The 18,762-nt window shown below is 51.0% G+C and overlaps 9 protein-coding genes across 9 annotated transcripts; 3 read left to right on the plus strand and 6 right to left on the minus strand.

Annotated features, from left to right (window-relative positions):
* Nucleotides 1-142: 142 nt before the first annotated feature.
* N7510_001832 (uncharacterized protein) lies at nucleotides 143-874 on the minus strand (the record flags this gene model as incomplete). The annotated part of the gene is made up of 2 exons (XM_056973759.1): nucleotides 143-262; nucleotides 317-874. 2 exons carry the CDS (start codon nucleotides 872-874, stop codon nucleotides 143-145), a joined length of 678 nt encoding a protein of 225 aa, XP_056838876.1.
* A 204-nt stretch (nucleotides 875-1,078) lies between these two features.
* On the plus strand, nucleotides 1,079-4,523 carry N7510_001833 (MET18/MMS19 family protein; the record flags this gene model as incomplete). The annotated part of the gene is given in 7 exon segments (XM_056973760.1): nucleotides 1,079-1,160; nucleotides 1,224-1,486; nucleotides 1,593-1,671; nucleotides 1,726-1,865; nucleotides 1,914-2,102; nucleotides 2,156-2,607; nucleotides 2,627-4,523. 7 exon segments carry the CDS (start codon nucleotides 1,079-1,081, stop codon nucleotides 4,521-4,523), a joined length of 3,102 nt encoding a protein of 1,033 aa, XP_056838877.1.
* A 555-nt stretch (nucleotides 4,524-5,078) lies between these two features.
* Nucleotides 5,079-6,131, minus strand: N7510_001834 (nitronate monooxygenase; the record flags this gene model as incomplete). Its single annotated transcript, XM_056973761.1, has 1 exon — nucleotides 5,079-6,131. One exon carries the CDS (start codon nucleotides 6,129-6,131, stop codon nucleotides 5,079-5,081), a length of 1,053 nt encoding a protein of 350 aa, XP_056838878.1.
* A 525-nt stretch (nucleotides 6,132-6,656) lies between these two features.
* On the minus strand, nucleotides 6,657-8,078 carry N7510_001835 (fungal specific transcription factor domain-containing protein; the record flags this gene model as incomplete). The annotated part of the gene is made up of 1 exon (XM_056973762.1): nucleotides 6,657-8,078. One exon carries the CDS (start codon nucleotides 8,076-8,078, stop codon nucleotides 6,657-6,659), a length of 1,422 nt encoding a protein of 473 aa, XP_056838879.1.
* A 753-nt stretch (nucleotides 8,079-8,831) lies between these two features.
* N7510_001836 (MFS transporter) lies at nucleotides 8,832-10,571 on the plus strand (the record flags this gene model as incomplete). Its single annotated transcript, XM_056973763.1, has 4 exons — nucleotides 8,832-9,046; nucleotides 9,131-10,117; nucleotides 10,174-10,305; nucleotides 10,364-10,571. 4 exons carry the CDS (start codon nucleotides 8,832-8,834, stop codon nucleotides 10,569-10,571), a joined length of 1,542 nt encoding a protein of 513 aa, XP_056838880.1.
* A 199-nt stretch (nucleotides 10,572-10,770) lies between these two features.
* On the minus strand, nucleotides 10,771-12,316 carry N7510_001837 (MFS transporter; the record flags this gene model as incomplete). Its single annotated transcript, XM_056973764.1, has 2 exons — nucleotides 10,771-11,678; nucleotides 11,731-12,316. The coding sequence occupies 2 exons, from the start codon at nucleotides 12,314-12,316 to the stop codon at nucleotides 10,771-10,773; spliced, it is 1,494 nt and encodes a 497-aa protein (XP_056838881.1).
* A 184-nt stretch (nucleotides 12,317-12,500) lies between these two features.
* N7510_001838 (uncharacterized protein) lies at nucleotides 12,501-14,389 on the minus strand (the record flags this gene model as incomplete). Its single annotated transcript, XM_056973765.1, has 6 exons — nucleotides 12,501-13,528; nucleotides 13,585-13,837; nucleotides 13,890-13,940; nucleotides 13,995-14,132; nucleotides 14,191-14,221; nucleotides 14,274-14,389. 6 exons carry the CDS (start codon nucleotides 14,387-14,389, stop codon nucleotides 12,501-12,503), a joined length of 1,617 nt encoding a protein of 538 aa, XP_056838882.1.
* Nucleotides 14,390-15,420: 1,031 nt separating this feature from the next.
* Nucleotides 15,421-16,411, plus strand: N7510_001839 (uncharacterized protein; the record flags this gene model as incomplete). Its single annotated transcript, XM_056973766.1, has 3 exons — nucleotides 15,421-15,640; nucleotides 15,700-15,957; nucleotides 16,014-16,411. 3 exons carry the CDS (start codon nucleotides 15,421-15,423, stop codon nucleotides 16,409-16,411), a joined length of 876 nt encoding a protein of 291 aa, XP_056838883.1.
* Nucleotides 16,412-16,737: 326 nt separating this feature from the next.
* N7510_001840 (GID4/VID24 family protein) lies at nucleotides 16,738-18,613 on the minus strand (the record flags this gene model as incomplete). The annotated part of the gene is made up of 3 exons (XM_056973767.1): nucleotides 16,738-16,928; nucleotides 16,977-18,522; nucleotides 18,590-18,613. 3 exons carry the CDS (start codon nucleotides 18,611-18,613, stop codon nucleotides 16,738-16,740), a joined length of 1,761 nt encoding a protein of 586 aa, XP_056838884.1.
* Between the last annotated feature and the right edge of the window lie 149 nt (nucleotides 18,614-18,762).

Consider the following 18,762-nt stretch of genomic DNA (forward strand, 5'->3'; position numbering starts at 1 on the left):
GGACATGTTGGTGTGGACATATGTCCGGTATTGCCGGTGCATTGTCCGGTGAAGATGTAATGTGTCTACCATAGAAAATTGCTACAGTTTTGTAAACCCCAAGAGTCCATTCTCGTTACCTCGTTATATTAACCAGTATATCTCATAACTCATGACTCCATCCACGCTCGGACGGATAATTGATCACTCCATTCAGAACCCAGACTTCCCCGTTGACCACTTGTTCTGCAACGGTATCGACTTCAATATTCCCAGGTTGAATCTAGATGGAAACCAGTTAGCATCATCCCGGTCTTTGAGAGTACACTATACATACCACAATCTTATCCCCTTGCTTCGTCCACTTCAACTTCTCCCCTCCCAGAGTCTCCACCTCCTCATCCTCCTTCCACGGACTAGCAGGAATGAGATGAGCCTCTACGAACCGCTGCAGATTCCGCTTGGCCCGATCCTGGCCATCCTGGCCTTGATACGCATTCGCCTCGCCAAATGCTGCATATTCTTCCGGGTTCTCCCACGGCTTGCGTGGCAGTGCCTGGATGGCGCTATTGCGGGGGGCGAGCACTGTGATATTCTTGGATGCGTCGTTCAGGCGCGAGGAGATAGGCTCGAAGTCTCGGGTCAGGCGCGCGAAGATGTTAATACCTCGAGTCTTTGGGAGGACGTCAGCCACGATGGGTTCGTAAGTTTGGCTGTTTGGCTCTTTCTGTGGCTTTCCGATGCCAGGGATGAGTTTCTCCATGATGGGTTGGTCGTAGAGTTCCTGGGCGTGTTGACGGATAGCTGCAGCCGATGCAAAATCCCACAGGGCAGAGACAGAGGCTATGAGGGTAATAATGAAGATTAAACTGGGTCTCATCATGGCGGAGACCATGCTTCTTCCCGGATTGTTGCAGGAGATGATAAAGTGACAGCCATGACGCAACGGGGAAGAGGGGCACGTGAGAAGTCCCGTGACTGGCTCTTATCGATAAGGGCCACAGAAAATGGACGGAGCAGAGACCAGTGATTGCGGGATTAGTCCTCGACACACTCATTTGGTCCCTTCACTACCTACCTCTCTGGTCGACCTGGCACCATGTCTTCTCTGCAGACGTTTATGCTGGTGGTCGACCACGACAAGGACGAGGCCAAGCGCATTGCTGAGTCCGTCGCTCAAGGTACCACGCAATTCACACCCCGCACTCTCTCCTAGCCCGCCGTCTAACCGAGGAATTATGCAGATGTCGAAAGCAAGAAGACAACGTTGATCGAGGTGGTTCAGTCCCTGGTTGAATACGTTAATGACGAAGACCCAATCCTGCGTGGCAAAGCGGTGTCCTATCTCGCTGCGGTCATCAGAGTCCTCTCACCGAAGTACCTTACGAGGCAACAAATCCAGGTCCTGACCACCTTCTTTTGTGATCGCATTGAGGATGGAGGAGCCGTGGCTGGGCTGGACACCCTGCAGGGTCTGGATCGGTTCAATAAGGAGTTGGCTGTGGAGGTAGCACAGGCGTACGTTGTCCCGGCTTGTTTCTTTGTGGCTGCAGAACATGCAGAATTGAAGGGCCTATTGCTAATAAAATGATAGAATGTTCTCTAATTTCCAGGACTTGCAGTCTCGGTCCCAGTCGCAGCGGTTCCAGGTCTATCAATTGATGAACGAGATCATGTCCAGGCATCGGGCAGGTGTGTCATGTGCAATTTCTTCCCGTTTGGGTTAAATCGACTAACAATGAATAGCACTGCAAGAAATGGGTGATACTTCGCTTGTGGGAGTCGTGGATCTCATGACTGGAGAGAAAGACCCCCGCAACTTGATGATCGTGTTCTCCATCCTCAAAGTGGTCATGGTGGAGTGGGATATCTCGAACCATGTTGAGGTAGGACGGCTTCTATCCTCCAAACTGACTGGAAACTAACTTTGAAAGCTCCTCTTTGACGCGGTGTATAATTACTTCCCGATTACATTCCGACCTCCTCCAAACGATCCCTACGGTATCACCGCGCAGGATTTGAAGGGCCGTCTCCAGGACTGCATTTCCTCGACCCGATACTTCGCACCACATGCCATTCCGGCGTTGTTGGATAAGCTTGATTCCACTTCGCCCAATGTCAAGGTACATCTTTCTCAAACCACATAGATACAACTCAGTGACTAATACCCCGCCAGAAAGATGCTCTCAACACATTGATCGCCTGTATCCATTCATACGATCCTGACACGGTGTCACGGTATTCAATCACTATTTGGGAGGTGCTCAAGTTTGAAATCCTTAATGCTCAAGAAGAGTTCTTGTCGGAGTATTCACTGGAGGCCTTGAAGGGTATTGCGCAGCGACTTTCCGGGGGGTCACAGAGGTTTCCCAGGACCTGCCTCTGGCGCAGTATCTTCGACCTATTACGAAGGAATGCAATGAGCAATTGCAAGAACCCCAGCATAAACAGGCGAAACCTGCCCAACAGATTTTGGGTTCAGTGTCGGCTGCGTCTGCCTTTGCATTTTCTCTCGTCGTTCAGGCTGTCGTTGCTCCGATCTTTACGATTTATCAAGAGGCTGATGGTATTGCAAAACAAAGAGCTCTTCTTGAAACACTATCTGTCTTGTTTGAGTCTGCCACCAAGGTGTTTGGCGAATGGGCAGATCGCAGGGGGAAATTGCCCTGGAAAACCCACTGCTGGAGTTCAAAGATCAATTTTCAGATGTTTTGGGCCAGGCATTGATGGGATCGGCAAAGGAAGAAATCTCTTTCCGAGTCACGGCACTGAAAGGGTTCCTGCGTCTATCGACATTGCGCGATTTCTTCCAGGATAATGAGATCGGACTGTTCGTACAGTATCTAGATGAGATTCTCCTGAAAGAAGAGTCTGTCGGCCGCGATGATTTGAAAAGGGAAGCAATTGCGGCTCTTGCCGAGATCTCAAAGCACAAGCCCCGGCTCATAATGGACATTACGTTCCCTGCCTTCGTGGCAACTCTTCCGGACCAAGACGAAGGATCCGATTCTGCATACCTGCCGACTCTTGAAACTCTGGCCCAGATCAGCGTGGAAAGAGACATCTTTGAGACACTCTTCCGTCGATTGTTCAGCAAGCTGACAATTCTACTCCAGAAGGAGCAGCCTGGTTCTGTGGCATATCCACGGGCTATCCTGGTGACGCTACTCTATGTCATGCAGCAAAGAAAGATGGACCAAGATCCAAGTCTTGACCTCTACTACGACAAGGTCGTTGTTGGCCTCTGCCGTAATGCCGCAGCAGCAGCGAGTGGGAATGCCAAGAATCGAATTCTCAATGATGCCGGTGTCCTGGATATGTTAGGACGACTGTGCAATCTCCTTGTGCGATCGATTTCAGTCCAGAAACAGGAGCAAGTCGCCGATAATGTGTACAGCCTCTTCTCCTCGTCAGAAGAGTTTACTCCTCTTCCACTCACTGAAACGACTACCGCAGATCAGGAACGTACAATCATCATCTCGACTTTCCTTCTAGCTGGCTTGTCCGCAGACTGCAGCAAGCGCATTCCACATACTTCGCCAGACATGAAAGCCCTCTTGTCAGATGTGGTGCGCCGCTCTATTTCCGACACTACAGAGTCGGCCACCCACCTCGCCTTCCTCCGACACCTGGCCCTACTTACCAATAAGTTCCTGTCGAAGCAAGATCTTAACATTGCAGAGACGCTCTTCGACGCTCTGCTTCCCACACAGCAAGCTCTAAGCCCCTCAACCATTCGCACGATCTTCTGGCTGTCTAAAGCCCTCGTCCTTCGTCTTGCACCATCTACGACCCACATCCTGACCTCACTTCTCTCTCTCCTCTCCTCGCCTGATCAACAAACTAGCACGATTGCAGCCCGCAGCTTCGCTATTATCCTCGGCGACGACGAAGTAATCTCGGCGACCAACGGCGCATCCATCCGCCTACTAGCCAAACAGCGCGTCTTCGCAACCGTGGTGCCTCTAATCTCATCCCGTATCCGTGAAGTAAACGTCGCCGGCACCAATACCGACACGGCATCTGAAGCAGCCCACATCAAATCGGCTCATCTAACCGCTCTCGCTGGTATTCTTTCCACCATCCCAGCTTCCCTGGTCATGCCCGAGCTTCCTACTCTCCTCCCACTGCTCCTCCAGACCCTCGATCTCCAATCTGCAGACTCCACCGCCGTCCGAGCAGCCACTTTGGACACCCTCGCTGTCATCATCCGCGACAATGGCGTAGGCGTGATAGACGAGTGCGGACACGTGAAGAGTCTCGTTACGAGGCTTCTGAAAACCACTACGCGCCCTGAAACCGGCACAGCAGGGTTCGTCAACAGCCCACGTCTCCGCGTCGAGGCCCTGAAATGCCTCTTCCTTCTTGCCTCACAGCAGCCTAGCACCGCCTCTGTTTCGCCGCTTCTGCAGGTGAAGAGTGAGGTGCTGCGCTCTCTGCGTCGTGTGTTGGATGATCCGAAACGGGATGTGCGAAAGGCTGCCGTTGATGCTCGCGGTGCTTGGCTACGCGGCGTGGACGATGCGTCCGAGGATGAGGATTAAATCTTGTTTGTTTTTAAGAGATTTGTGTTTTTGGTACAGAAAAGAGGCATCTGCGTATAGAGAGACATCTGTCAATTAGATTGTTTTATCATTCGTTTATTCACAAATAGATGCATGAGTCCTAATAATCATTTGTCTGCTCTCCTTCCGACGAATTTTCACCCCTTCAAACTTGAGGATGGAGTTTTGGGGTTCTTTTTTCCCTTGGCGTTCAATGAAATCGTCACCCTGAGTTAGAAGTTAACTGTCTGTGTGCGGCTCTGCTGTTCTGCAAGCGCACTGTCCTCAGGTTTCCCCTATACAGGACCGTCATCGACCCTTCATCCTGAGTGATGGATTCATTATCGATCTGTGCCTGGCGATCAAACCGCTGCTGAGACGTTGTGCTTCCTCATATCATCGTTGTCTGGCCCTGTATGCTGGCGAGGGACTCCTTCGTGGCATATGCTGCGCGATTCGATGTATATGCCTGACAGGAACTACTACGTCACCCCTATCTGAGTGTTTGCTATGGCCCATTGAGACTGAATAGTTCTTTGTCTAGGCTCAAGGTGTTTAGATAGCGGTGCTTGCCGATCGAATCCTTCTCTGAGCATCCTGTTGGACATCACGAACAATATCTCCGGCCTCTTTAACCTCATGGATCAGTCCCACTCCAGCGCCGGCATAGGTTGCAAGTCTTCCCTGTGGACCCCAGCCAAGATCACCAGCCTTGGTGGCCTCATCATGCAGTCTTTTCAGTTCCTCGAATGATTTTCCTTCCTGTTGCTCCAAAAAGGACTTGTTGATGATGGTCCGCGGACTGTATGGCTCGGGCCACCCAAATGTCCCGCGAAGGTGGTTATAAAGTAAAGTCCGCGTTGTTGAGACTGCCCCGTCGGATGCACGCACAACTTCATCCTGATATCCCCGACTAATACGCGTTTCGCGAGCTGCCAGAAATCTCGTCCCCATCGCCACACCGGAAGCGCCTAGACATAACGCAGCAGCGACTCCACGACCATCTGCAATTCCTCCAGCCGCGATGACCGGAATGGAGGTGGACGACAAGGCATCTGCGACCTCTGGAAAGAGCGCCATCAGACCCATTCCGTCCTTCGCCCGGCCGTGGCCGCCCGACTCTGCTCCTTGCACGACCACCACATCGGGACGTTCGGTGGCCTTGAGAAGGGCTTTGGCTTCCTCTAAAGTGCCGATTTGAATCCATATCTGGGTCTCTGGTGATGCGTCACGGATTCTGCGCGACCAGGCATCAAACTCATCATTCTGGCGTGGGGCGTACAACCAAGCTGCACATGGCTTGAACTTCTTGATGGCGGTAGAAGCAATGTGGAGGTCATCATTCCAGAGCTGGAAACCAACGCCGACGGGAAGAAGAGGATGTGCAGAGGACAAGGTGGTGGAAAGGGGCGCTTTCTGAAATAGAGTTGATGCTTCTGCAAGGTCCGCTGCAGTATCCTGTGTCTTCGCACCGGGTCCTATAAATCCAAGACCTCCAGCCCTGGAGACGGCCGTGGCAAGTACAGGGCCAGACATGACGCGCATCGGGGCACCGACAATAAACGGGCTGGATACCCAAGGATATCGCGACAGAAGCGTTTTGGCCATCTTCGATGTCTGCGAGATGTATCCAATGTCAGGTTTCGGGCGTGACTTGATCTGAGATGGTGTGTTTATTTTATGTTATGGAATGTCGTTCAATCTAGTATGACACGGTGGTTAAACTCTCATTAACGCGGGCGGGTTCTGCGGAATTTGCGGCATTTGCGGAACTCGGTCTATGTAGCAAGCTGGAGCTCCTAGGACCATCGCATGTGAATGACTCCATGTCAGGTGGGTTTCGTTTTGAATAGAAATAACTTGTTATCTCATGTAGCCCTAGGGAGTTCCAGCATAGTGTTGTACAGCATTCCAACGGCTTATATATAACCCACTCCGACTCAGTAAAAGCGCGAGAATAGCATTAGTGCAACATAAATAAATAGACCAGGATACCGGGCAATACCAATACCTAAATAGCCTAAGTAAGAAACACTCCAGAGAGCAATAAGAATGGGAATTTCATAACTTTCCAGTCATTCGCAAGGATGGACGTATTCGTCTTCATTAACTACTCAGTGAAGCAAGTCAAATTCACGACCCTAGCACCGAATCGTCTCCCATGAGGGGAGAGGGAGTGATCATGTCAGTATTGAGAAATTGGTCAAGATCAACTCTTTGCAAACCCGGTAAATCCGCCACCAAGGCCCCAAGCCAAGAATATTCCTCAGCACTAGGGCCGGGCGCTAGCTGCTGTGATTCAATCTGTGCGTCCTGGTGGTACGTGTCAAGAGCCTGGCTGAAGATGTTGATATCGTCCTTCCGGCGTTGTTGGTGAAGCATGACCAATAGACAGGCAGCACTCCATGCCTCTCTCATAGTCTCCGTGTCGTAGGTGGAAGCAATAAGCTTCAAGGTTTGCATGGCTTCGGGAAGCATCGCCAGCGATGAACGAGTGTCTACTACGAGGAGAACACAGATGATATGGAATGGCACGTTCGCTACCTGGTGCCATGGCGAGCAGTCCAGGACCATCGTACGTGCACACCCAAGTGCTTTCTTCAGTAAGGCCAGGACCCGATCCATGAGAGAAGGGGAGATGTCGAGATTCTGTGTATGGATTCGGCGGAGAATGCAAAGAACCAGGTTGCATTGTGCCATGACAGATGGTGGCTGTGTATGCGTCCCATCTAAGGTTTGAGAAAGCGATGATTCGAGATTCGTTTCGTCTTGACTATTTTCTGGGTCCAAACTGGCAGAAATAGGTAAGAGACTTAGCAACTCCGTGGTATAGTCACCGAGCCGTGGTGCCAGAGATAGAGGCATATCATTCTGAAACGATACCCTGGAAAGGCCGAGATCAAAAGATGTCCACATGTTCAGGTGTTGCGCTACTCCGAATATTCTCCTTCGGAGGTCCGGATTGCATTGTGCGCTGTTACGTGGAAAGACCGTGTCGTAAGAGACCAAGTGGAAACCCGAGGCTTCGACTAGATGCATCAAAGTCGAACTGGCCATCCATGTTGAATGAGGGGAGGCTGTCATTCGTAGGTATACTGTTCGGAGAATCCACCCGGTGACAAGATCCAGAGATGGGACACCATATAGATCATGCATGTCCAGAACAGATCTAGCGCAAGATACCAGATGCAATTCGGTGATTGAAATGTCGCGCTGTGAGAATAAACAGCCAAGGGCAGCAACGCCACTAAGTACACTGTCGTATAGATCATGTATCAGAGGCGACTGCCACCGTGCGTCAAGGCGATCGAAAAAAGATTGACGATCAAGGAATCCATAGCACGGGTCCACTTTTGCGAAGTAGATATCTGCCAAAGCTCTCAGGTGATCCAGGGATATTATTTCAACAATTGGCAATACAGCACTCGGCCTAACGCCTGAAGATAGTCGTCGTGCCCCAATATTCCACCCAAAAAGATTCAATTTTGGTGCTTTTGCAGGGTCAATTTTGAGTCCCATCTTTCGCACAAAGGCCGCCCCGGAGTTAGCTTCCATGGAGCGGACTAATCCGTGAGAATCTGAGGAAACATTATTTTGACCCAGCGGCTGCTGTTTGGATGAAGTATTGGGTGATTGCGGTTGCTTTCGACGAGGTTGGGAGCCATAATAGCATTCGTAACCCCATTCCCTGCAGGTTAGGCAAGGGTTATCGCCGTTGCATTTTCTTTTGCGCTCCCGGCATGGCTGACAGGCAACTCTGGATCTTTTCCGCTTGAGGTCGTCCATTATTATTCCCACTGGTGAGCGGATGATAGGAGGAAGGAAGACGGACAAGGGCGAGTGCGGGTGTTGCGGGATTTTCGGGAGACGCAAGTGGCCACGGATGACATCACCCTAACAATGTTTTCAACCTGAACACTATAAGTACTGTCATCTACTGGAATTGTTTTTCTTATTGGGATTTATAGTATAAGAGCCATAAGAGGAATTTGACTTGAAATATAGGAATATCACAGATAATTGGGCACTATGGTATCGAAATAAATATTTAGTGCCTATAGCAACCCACAACTACTAAGAGCATGCAGCCCCAGAAACAAAAGAGGATCCCTGTTCCGCAATAGCCATCCAAGGGTCCAAGCTCACTATATGCCAAATGCCGCAAATACCGCTTCCAGTCATAGCCAAAGCTATCGAGCACAGGGAATGACGAGATTTTAAACGATGTCTTCAGAAAATTTCGAAACCTCACTGGAAGTCGTCAAACCTTCAGCACTCACTGAATCTTTTGAGCTGCGGCTTTAGACGATGTGTTCACCAAATCATAACGACCTCGAAGGCAGTCCGGCAACGCCTCGAAACTCACTGACTGCGGTCATCTCTACCTCCCCGATGGATGAAAAACCGTTTATCGGAGCAGGAAAGCCATTTCCACCCCCAATCATTGATCCCGAGCAATACATTGTCGATTTCAATGGGGACGATGACCCAACAAACCCTCTCAATTGGAATTTCTCTGTCAAGTAAGTTTCCCAATCGATGTGAGTCTTTTATCTCAAAAAAGGACTCGAAAAGCATCTCAAGGATTTACTTACCTGACAAACTAGACTTTATATCTCCGTGATCGTTTGCTTAGGAACCTTTGTTGTTTCATTCAGCAGTGCCGCCTTTGCTCCAGGAATTACCGGTGCAAGTAAATACTTCGCCGTCAGTTCAGAGGTTGCAACCCTGGGGACAACCTTGTACGTCCTTGGCTTTGCATCTGGTCCTTTGATCTGGGCACCCGCATCCGAGCTGCAAGGACGAAAGTGGCCGTTGACAATTGGCATGTTAGGCGGAGCCATCTTCACTATTGGATCAGCTGTTGCCAAAGACATCCAGACTTTGATCATCTGCCGCTTTTTTGGAGGGATGTTTGGAGCAAGCCAGCTCACTGTGGTACCGGGTGTACTGGCTGATATCTTCGACAATACGTATCGTGGCATGGCAATTTCTCTCTACGCATTGACAGTGTTTGTCGGCCCCTTATCTGCGCCCTTTGTGAGTGGCTTTATCGCGTCAAGCTACTTAGGGTGGCGATGGACTCTATACATTCCAGCGATCCTGAGCTTCGTCTTTGGAGCCTTGTTTCTTTTCTCTCTAAAAGAAACATACACCCCAGCTCTCCTGGTGAAAAAGGCAGCTACCCTGCGCCGGCAAACCCACAACTGGACCATACATGCAAAGCATGAGGAGATAGACGTGCAGTTCTTTACTCTGATCAACAAGTATTTTACTCGTCCTTTGAGAATGCTACTCACGGAGCCGATCCTCCTTTTGGTGTCAATCTATATGTCATTCATTTATGGACTGGTTTATGCGCTTCTTGAGGCCTATCCCTTTGTCTTCGAGGAAATTTACGATATGAATCCCGGTACCAGCGGACTGACCTTCATCAGCCTCATTATTGGAGTGATACTGGCTTGTGGGTTTATTCTCTCACAACACAGGGTCTATGTGAGAAAACTTGCCGAGAACAATAATGTTCCTGTGGCAGAATGGCGCCTGTTTCCTCCTCTTGTGGGAGCTCCGGTGTTTACAATTGGCTTGTTCTGGTGAGTAAATTTTCCGGCTTTACTTGGGGACCTGCTGAGACTTGACTTCTCCGTAGGTTTGGTTGGACAGGTTTTACCCCGGCAATACCTTGGATTGCTCCAGCGGCTGCTGGACTTTTCATTGGCTTCGGAGTACTTTGCATATTTCTTCCATGCTTTAACTATCTCGTGGATGCGTACCTTCCGTTGTCAGTGTTTGAAAATACATATTTGGATATCCTGACTTACTAACTTACGTATTTACAGAGCCGCATCTGCCGTTGCAGCAAACATTATACTTCGATCAGCAGTCGCTGCAGGATTTCCACTTTTCGCCAAACAAATGTTCCAAAATCTGGGCGTGCAGTGGGCAAGCACCCTTCTTGGTTGTTTAGCAGCCATCATGATTCCAATTCCGTTCACTTTCAGGATATACGGCCCTTGGCTAAGACAAAAGAGCAAGATCCTTCGGTAATATGGTGCAGATTGATGGCCCTGAAACATCTACCTGCTCGATCATTCTGGATAAACAATTGGAATTGGGAAATTTAAACACGACTTTGATGCTTTGGGAAAACCAGTATTGCTGAAAGAGCGTTTGAAATTGACCTAGATTATTTAACTGTCTAAAGTAGTTGAACTTTGAAGCCATATACAAAATCCAGGACAAAAATTCAATTTATAGGTCGAGCATTTTCCCTGAGTTTCTTTCCAAACATCCACAGTGCCAACGGAGCAGGTACTCCAACCACGAGCCCAATAAGCGCAATTGTGCTATTTCCCCAGCCGTACCCAAGAGCTTGGTACATTCTCGGCGCAAACAACGGGAACGAGAAAGCAGTTAGACTGCGCAGGAACTGACTTGCAGCTGCCGCACTGCTCGTATGCTCCGGGTATGCCTCTATCACATATACCTGTAGGGGCATGCCATTAATCTGCATCCCAAGCAGCGTGATAAGAATTCCAAAGTCCACGACAGCCCAGTGCAAGTGATATTGTGCGGACCAGCCGTATATAAACAGTCCTATCGGTCCAAGCAAGGCGCCTGGGATGATTAACGGAATGCGGAACTCCGGTGAATGTTCTCCTCCTGTGCGGGTTGTGAAGCGACGGAACATGAAATCCATTAGCCGTGCGCCGATTTGACTGCCTGCTATCTCGCCCAGGGCGCAGGCAATGTAGTGTAGACCGCTAATCTCCACAGATTCATTATATTGCTTGACCCATAAGTCGGAGAAGGTCGACAGAACAATGTATAGGATTCCGTAATAAAAAGCGGAGATAAGTCCCGTCACTTGGATAATCGGGTGAAAGGCAAGAAGTCGAAACGGTCTAATAAGAGCACGAACTAGGACGGCAAAGATTGAGTGATTGCTTGGTAGACGCTCGTCAATAGTGTAGTACTGTTGGTTTCCGGATTCACGTCGAAGCCGCTCGGCTCGACGGCGCAGAATAAGTGGCGAGTATGTCTCACGGAAAGCAGAGAAGGAGACTAAAATCATGACGGCTTGGAAGATCGAAGTGGCCCAGAACATCCATCGCCAGGAGGTGCGGGCTGCCATAAAACCACCGATAATCGGTCCTATCTCACATTAGGTTTCAGTCTTTGGTCAATGAGAGTAACAGATACTTACCAACAGCGGCACCCAACAGAGGAATTAGCAGGTAAATAGCAAGCGACTGACCGCGTTGCTCAGGCCGCCATACATCTCCGAGCAGACCACTCGCCAACGCATAGATAGCACTGGCACCAAATCCCGCCAAGAACCGAGCAGCAATGAGCAGTTCTTTGCTATTCGCAAATCCGCAAGCAACGTTCCAAACCAGGAACCAGATGTTCGAGGCATGCAAAATACGTTTCCTGCCATACACCTCAGATAAAGGTCCCATAACCAGTGGGCCAAACGCCGTTGCTAAAAGATAAATCGAAAGCGCCATGGCCGATTCAGCAGAATTCATGTCGAATTCCTTCGCAATTGTCGAAAGGGCAGGAGCCATGATGGTTGAGACCATGATACGGTTGAAGCCCGTGGCGGAAAGCACGTCAGTTACAGCCCATTTGCGGCCCGTTGGCCAGTCTTTCGGGTTTTCTGGGTCATATGGTTCGTCGAAAGTGACTAGAAACGGATTCTGGTCCTTCTTTGGAGGTTGAGTTAGTACCAGCTCAATGTCCGCAGGTGGAGCTGCAGTGATGCTATCTGGGGATGTATTGGGAGCCATTACGGAGAAATAAAAGGATTACATATAATCAGGAGACTTAAATACAAAAGGGGGGCTGTCCGGAGTATAAGAGGGGAGTGAGGGTCCTAGCGCGATCAGATAAATCTGATAAGGGATCCTCTCCCCGGGTACACGGAACAGAGCGTGGCGTGATCTCAAGAAGGGAGACACTTCTACCTCTCGTCTAATCAGTATTGTTATCATAGAAGCTGTTTGCAGTCCACCCATTCACAGCCGTATAGTCAGCCAACGGAGATGTTCCATGCAGGACATCGTAGTGTTTCCTCGGGCCGCATTCCCTCAGTTTGGTCGAGTTACCATCCACGCAGCGGTGCTGCAGGATGGCAGCAATATTCCGCCCAGCATCCCTGCCCTCAAACCAGGCGCCGTGCAGGAATCCAAAATACGTAGGGCTGGTGGCCTCGCCCGCGAACCAGAGTCGGTCAGCGTTAGCGCGCAGGTTCTCGTGCTCCTCCAGCGTGGTAGATGGTGGCCAGTTGGAGTAGCTTCCATAAGCCCAGGGTTCCATGCTCCAGCGGGGATACAGGAAGGAAGTCGGCTCAGGAATTTCGATATCAGGCCACATCTTACGAAGAACTTCCATGACTTCCTTCTGGGTTTGCTCATCTGACTGCTTCTCTACCCGCCAGGCGAACTCGTTCGTCACGGTCACAAACATGATATTTGATCCGGGCAGGAAGTCGGGCATGGACAGAGATTGGAAAATAGGGTACCAGCCCCGAAGGCTGGGGTCGGCATAGAGGAAATATTGCGTGTTCGTGGGCCACCAGGTTTTGGGGAACTGCATGAAGATCTTGGTGTAGGTTCCCATGCTGAACTTCTGGATGGCAGTCTGCTTCCACGCCGGCAGAGCAGGCGTGAATTTGACAGCATCTTGGTGCAAGACACTTCTCTGCAGGACACCCAGCGAGAAAGTGCAAATGGCATACGCAGCAGTCACACAGCTCCCGTCCTTGTTGTGGATAGTAACGCCATCCTCTGAATAGGAAATGTCCGTGATCTGGGTATTCAGGTGGAGACGTGGATCGTCCTTTTTCAGGAATGTCGAGGCCATGCCCTTGATAATAGTGTTGAAGCCACGCTGATCGATGACGAAGTTGTCGTGATCGCTGAACACGTTTTCGGTCAAGTTGGTGCCTGCTACGCCGTACACGAAAGAGCTCTCCAGTGGGTTGTAGTTGTCCTCGAAATCTAGTTTATCAAACTTCGTCAATGGATGATCAGTTAGTTGAAAGGAGTCGACATACCCCAGTTCCACCATTCAATGGCTTGGGCCTCCATATCATGCTTGTCGGGGAACCAGCCACCCATAGCAAGTCCAGTCTGGGCAGTTTGATCTTGGAGGTTTTGAGAGAGGATGACACCGGCTTCCTTGTTGGCAATATCATAGGCCTTGTCATAAGCATCTTGCAGGTGCATATAGTCGGAGTACCCATCCGCATTGAAGGTGGAGAAATTGCTGTAGTCGGAGTAATGGGTCTTCAGGTGGTAATCCTGGGCCTATTTCTAAATGAGCCTTGACCGGCAAATATTTGGATTTGTGACAACTTACCAAAGTCCAAACGGGGTTCTGAGGACCACCAGGGTTGCCAAGTCCTTGCACCTGTTATTCGATTTTAGCTTCTTTCCTCGGTGACGAATGGGTATGTGTCCATACCCAGTTGCAACCCATCTCAATGGTGTAGGGCTTGCCGTTCTTGTCCTTGCCAAAGGGCACATGCCAAGCCCGACCACCGATGGTATCTCGGTATTCGAGGATGGCAAAGTCATGAATCGAGGCATTGGAAAGTGCTTGCTGGTGATGTTGTCAATTCACCATCCTAGTCAACGATGGCTAGCTGGGGGATACGCACAGCGGCAGCAATACCAGACATTCCTCCACCGCTTCATGATGTCAGCCCAATTCAGTCAATTGCTTCTTCAGAGCAATGCTTACAGAATCGCAACAGTCGTCTTCTTGCATTGACCCTCCTGATGCCTAGGCTCATGAGGCACACCGGCCGACGCCAAGCTGGCTATCGCCGCCAAAACAGAGAGGCGCTGCAGATACATTTCGAAAAGATGATTGAAATGCGCTGCAAGAGCTGTCAGGATGGGTCAATTGCTCCAATATATACGCTGAGACACGCGTCTCTTCTTTCCCGCTGCTGTGGGGCCTCCATATCGGAGGTACACATGCATTGAAGCATGTCGGTATAACGTGCCAAACGCACAAGAATGACGGAGAGATCAACAGGGACATGTAACCTGGGCAAGATCCGAGGGTCTGACACTGCGCGATCGGGTAAGTCCATGCGGGCATCATCGACGCCTAAAGACGGATGGCGATCGTTGCGATGATTTCTGGAGCTTGTGGAGCATGGCCTTGGCGCCCCCGCAACTCCAGTGTTGCAAAACCAAATCGATGTGGATCGTGATTCTCGTTACGTTCTTGAGGGCAATGATACTCGGTCGGGCCTGCGAATGGCTGTGTCCAGAGCGAGATAGTCGGCGCCAGGGACGAATGACCGGGCTGGGATAAGAGATGTCCTAGCATGCAACTAGCGTGTGCTTTAATTGATGCCGGTAATTCCTGGAAGACCGTGTCTATACAGGGGTTATGCTGGTTCGGCTACGATCAAGCTTCAGGATCGAGCCCTGAGCTCCCAACATATGCCTATTGGACCCGTGCATATCCATCCTCCTGCGTGGAAAACGACGAGAGCACGCACCATGGGCTTTTGCTTTGGACGATCATGGCAGATTTTGGACAGTCCGAGGAAGACCCGAGATCCGGTAATGCAAAGTCGGAATATGAAATAGGCCCGGTCTTAATCGAAAAGTGGGCACTCCACAAATCCGGGGAGTAGAACCTAAAGTAAGAGCGAAGGATATGCGAATACTTTTCTGGGGAGCTCTAGTCAGTCATTCAAAGACTGAGGCCGAGCAAGATGAAGTCATCCGTCCGTTGATTGGAAGAGCCCAATGGACTAGCTAGCCCCTTGTGGCCTCGTGGGGTTTCGTGGAGAATGAAAGCCGGCATTCCGAGATTCCCTTCTGCGCTCCACCGCACCTCTTAGACGGAAACAACTAAGCCAGGCCAAATGCCATTCACTGCCACAGTCGAATCCACCGCGGCCGTCTCCGCTCTCAACACAGGAACCGCAGGCGACGGGCAAGTGAGACGACGGCTACACCATATTCCCCGTCCCGCCACCAAAGACGCCGAGCGAAGATGGCTTCTCGAGCAGATGGCGGGCGCGTTTCGCATCTTCGCCAAGCTGGGTTTTGCGGATGGGGCTTCTGGGCACATTAGTCTTCGGGGTACGTATCTAAGCCCTCGCGTCCTCGCTTTCAACGGCATGAGATTGAGCCGTGGATAGATCCCGTCGACCCAACGACCTTTTGGATCAACCCCTACGGCATCCACTTCGGTCTATTAAAGGTGTCCGACATGGTCCGGGTTGATGAGGAAGGGAACAGGGTAGGCGGTGCGCTAAAGCCTGTCAACACGGCGGGCTTCATCATCCACTCTGCGATTCATCAGAAGCGACCCGATATCAATGCCGCTTGTCATATGCATAGTCCGTACGGAAGGGCGTGGAGCACCTTTGGCAGAGGGATTGATATGCTGAATCAGGGTACGATGACCGTGTTTTTGACCCACGCGTACATGGCTATTTGCTGACGAACACAGATTCATGTATGTTCCACGACGACCTCTCGGTATACCCAGCCTTCGGCGGTGTGGTCTTCGCAAAGGAGGAAGGGCAGCGCATTGCTGATACACTGGGGCCCAAGCACAAGAATTTAATCATGCAGAATCATGGCCTCCTCACGGCTGGTGAGACTGTGGCTGAGGCGGCGGCGTTTTTCATTGCGTTGGAGAGAGCATGTCAGGCACAGCTTCTGGTAGAAGCAGCTATAGCGCCTGGGTCTATAGGCGGTGCTGGTGGGTTGGGGAAAACCATTGTGGATGAGGGGACTGCGGCATATACCAAGAGAGGAACGGGGACGCCGGCGGCGATGTATATGCAGTTTGATCCTGAGTACCAGCTGATTCTCGAGGAGACCGGTGGGCGATTCCTGAAGTGAGACGGGTAATAAATATGTGAGGAATATCCAAGTACAGTTTACACTTATGAGGCAAATATAATTCCAGTGAAGACAGTCACAAATGCTGTTTTGGAAATGTAGAAAAGACCGAGGCTTGAGGACAACAGACAGCTGCAAAGTAAACACCACCGAGCTATGCAAAATGGTTAATGAAACATTTGTTATGTATCCACGCCATTCCTCCTAAAAAGCCATGACTCCGAAATAGAAGATTAAAGACGGAAATTGTATATATCGATGTCCCGAATCAGGGGGCCCTTCTTTCACGAATGCCGAGAGGAAATGATACAGAGTCGCGGGGCCATCTATCGAAAGGCGTAGGACGGCCGAGTCATTTTGACTGTCTCGGGGTTGAGAGATAATTGCTGGTATGGCGAACTTCCAGGGTCGTAGTACAGACCTTCAATGTGGCCATTGTCGCGGCGCAGGGAAATATAGTAGAACCCGGAGATGGTGAGGCCCTGACGCGAGTCGGTCGGGGTGATAAAACATCGTTCTTGGTATCGTCAGCTTGGGAAAATTAGGCAAAATCAAAAGCACTCACCCTTCCATCGCATGAGAATCCAGCCCTTTGCAAGCTCTTCGGTGATCCACTTGCGACTCACGAGACTCTTGACCATCTCTGTATCATTCAGGTCCTTGAACGGCTGTAACTCGCGCCAGTACGTGCTGTCGATCTCGGCGTCCGCTTTGAAGTTTTTGGTTTCCAGTGTATGTGCATTGAAGTCGATGATCTCTCCTTCTAGAAAGGTCACAATGTGCGCATCGTGGCTGGGCGATGTTTTGTCGGGGATATTGTACGCCTCCATTGTGCCCGACAGAGTCATGTCGTGGTAGTTGATGTTGTGAATGGTAACTTTAACCGGCCAATTCTCATCCCGAGTATTCGCTAGATACCGACGCCCGCTGCTTGTATGGACACCGATCCGGGTATTGTCACTCCCGTTGACAATCACAGGGTCACTCGAGGTGTTTGGACTTGAAACGCGCTGGGGCAAGACAGAACAGCCCCCGCTTGCCGCTCGTTGCGAACCTGAAAAGACCATGCCGGGTCGAAGCCACGAACATGCGGGCGGCGGCGTAAGGGTGTTGGTATCAAGAATAAAATCGTCATCATCTTTCCAGGAGAAATCATCTAAAGAGAGGAAGCCGGTCGCGGCAGCGGAGGTAATACTCTCTTCGTATGAACTCGAGTACCGTAGACGGTCAAGGTAGTTGATCGTATCCTTGAGGAGCCAATTCACCGAGTTTTCCGAGTGTAGCTGCCGATGAGCGGTAGCGCGGGCGCGCAAATCACTATGGGTGAGGTTGCGATGCGAGTCACCTCGCGTAGGGGGGACATAGCGGTACGCCCTCGCTCCTGTACGCTCTGATTCCTCCGAGTCCTGATTTGGGCGTTCTCCATACCGATCCATCAGATATGTCTCCAGCGTTCGGGTCCGTGATAACCGAGGTTGTCGCCTCGCCGACTGCAACAGAGCCTCCATCGTCGAAATGCGCGAATTCCGGATCCGACCAATGCTGCTGCTGCTGCTTTCTAATGGCTCATCGCCTGCGATTATCGGCGGTGTTCGGCCGGTCGGCTCGTGTCTTGGAGGTCGCGCGGTTGTTGTGTTGGGATCTGAGATAGCATGCAGGAACGGCCGCGGATGTTCACCGTCCGAATCCTCCTCATGACCAGCGGCGACGGTGCCCTCCCCCTCGTCATCGGAGCCCGGAGCCCAGCCGTACAGTGACCGAGGATTGGACAGCTGCCCTTCGTAATTTGGCATATTGATCGACTCTTCTCGCTGGCGGCGGACGATGGGGATGCGACGGTTGATCTCGACCGACATGCGGAGGCTGCTGGGGTCATCCAGATCCATCTGATCCTCACTCTCGTTGGGACGGGGATGTGGAGGCGTCTGATATCGCCGACGGCGATGTCGACTGAGGGTCGGGAGGAGCGGGTTGTGAAGGGCGGAACGAGAGCGCAGGAAGCTCACGTTGTCATCGTGGGCACTCTCGGGTTCGACAGGGGCGAGGAAGGGAATGGAGGATCGCGACAGCGACTCCAGGGCTATTGTGGTGGGTGAGTAGGAGGGAGTGCCCTGATGGAAAGATCAGTTAGCAGCCACAACAGACAATAGACACCGAAAGAAACAACACCAAACATACCGACGCCGAGTTGGGGGGCGGCATCTCGGGGGATCCGCCGTCAAGGAGTGGGCGCGAGGGTAAGGGGGATAGCGAACATCCAGGGGAGGTTGTATGGAGGAGGTGTAACTCAGTGAGATTCAGAGAGGAGGAAGATCCGAGGTTGTGGAGAAACGAAAATGACGTTTTGGTTG

Source organism: Penicillium lagena (genome assembly GCF_028827675.1).
Source record: "Penicillium lagena strain IBT 129212 chromosome Unknown utg000001l_segment0_segment0, whole genome shotgun sequence".
Classification (NCBI taxonomy): Eukaryota; Fungi; Ascomycota; class Eurotiomycetes; order Eurotiales; family Aspergillaceae; genus Penicillium; species Penicillium lagena.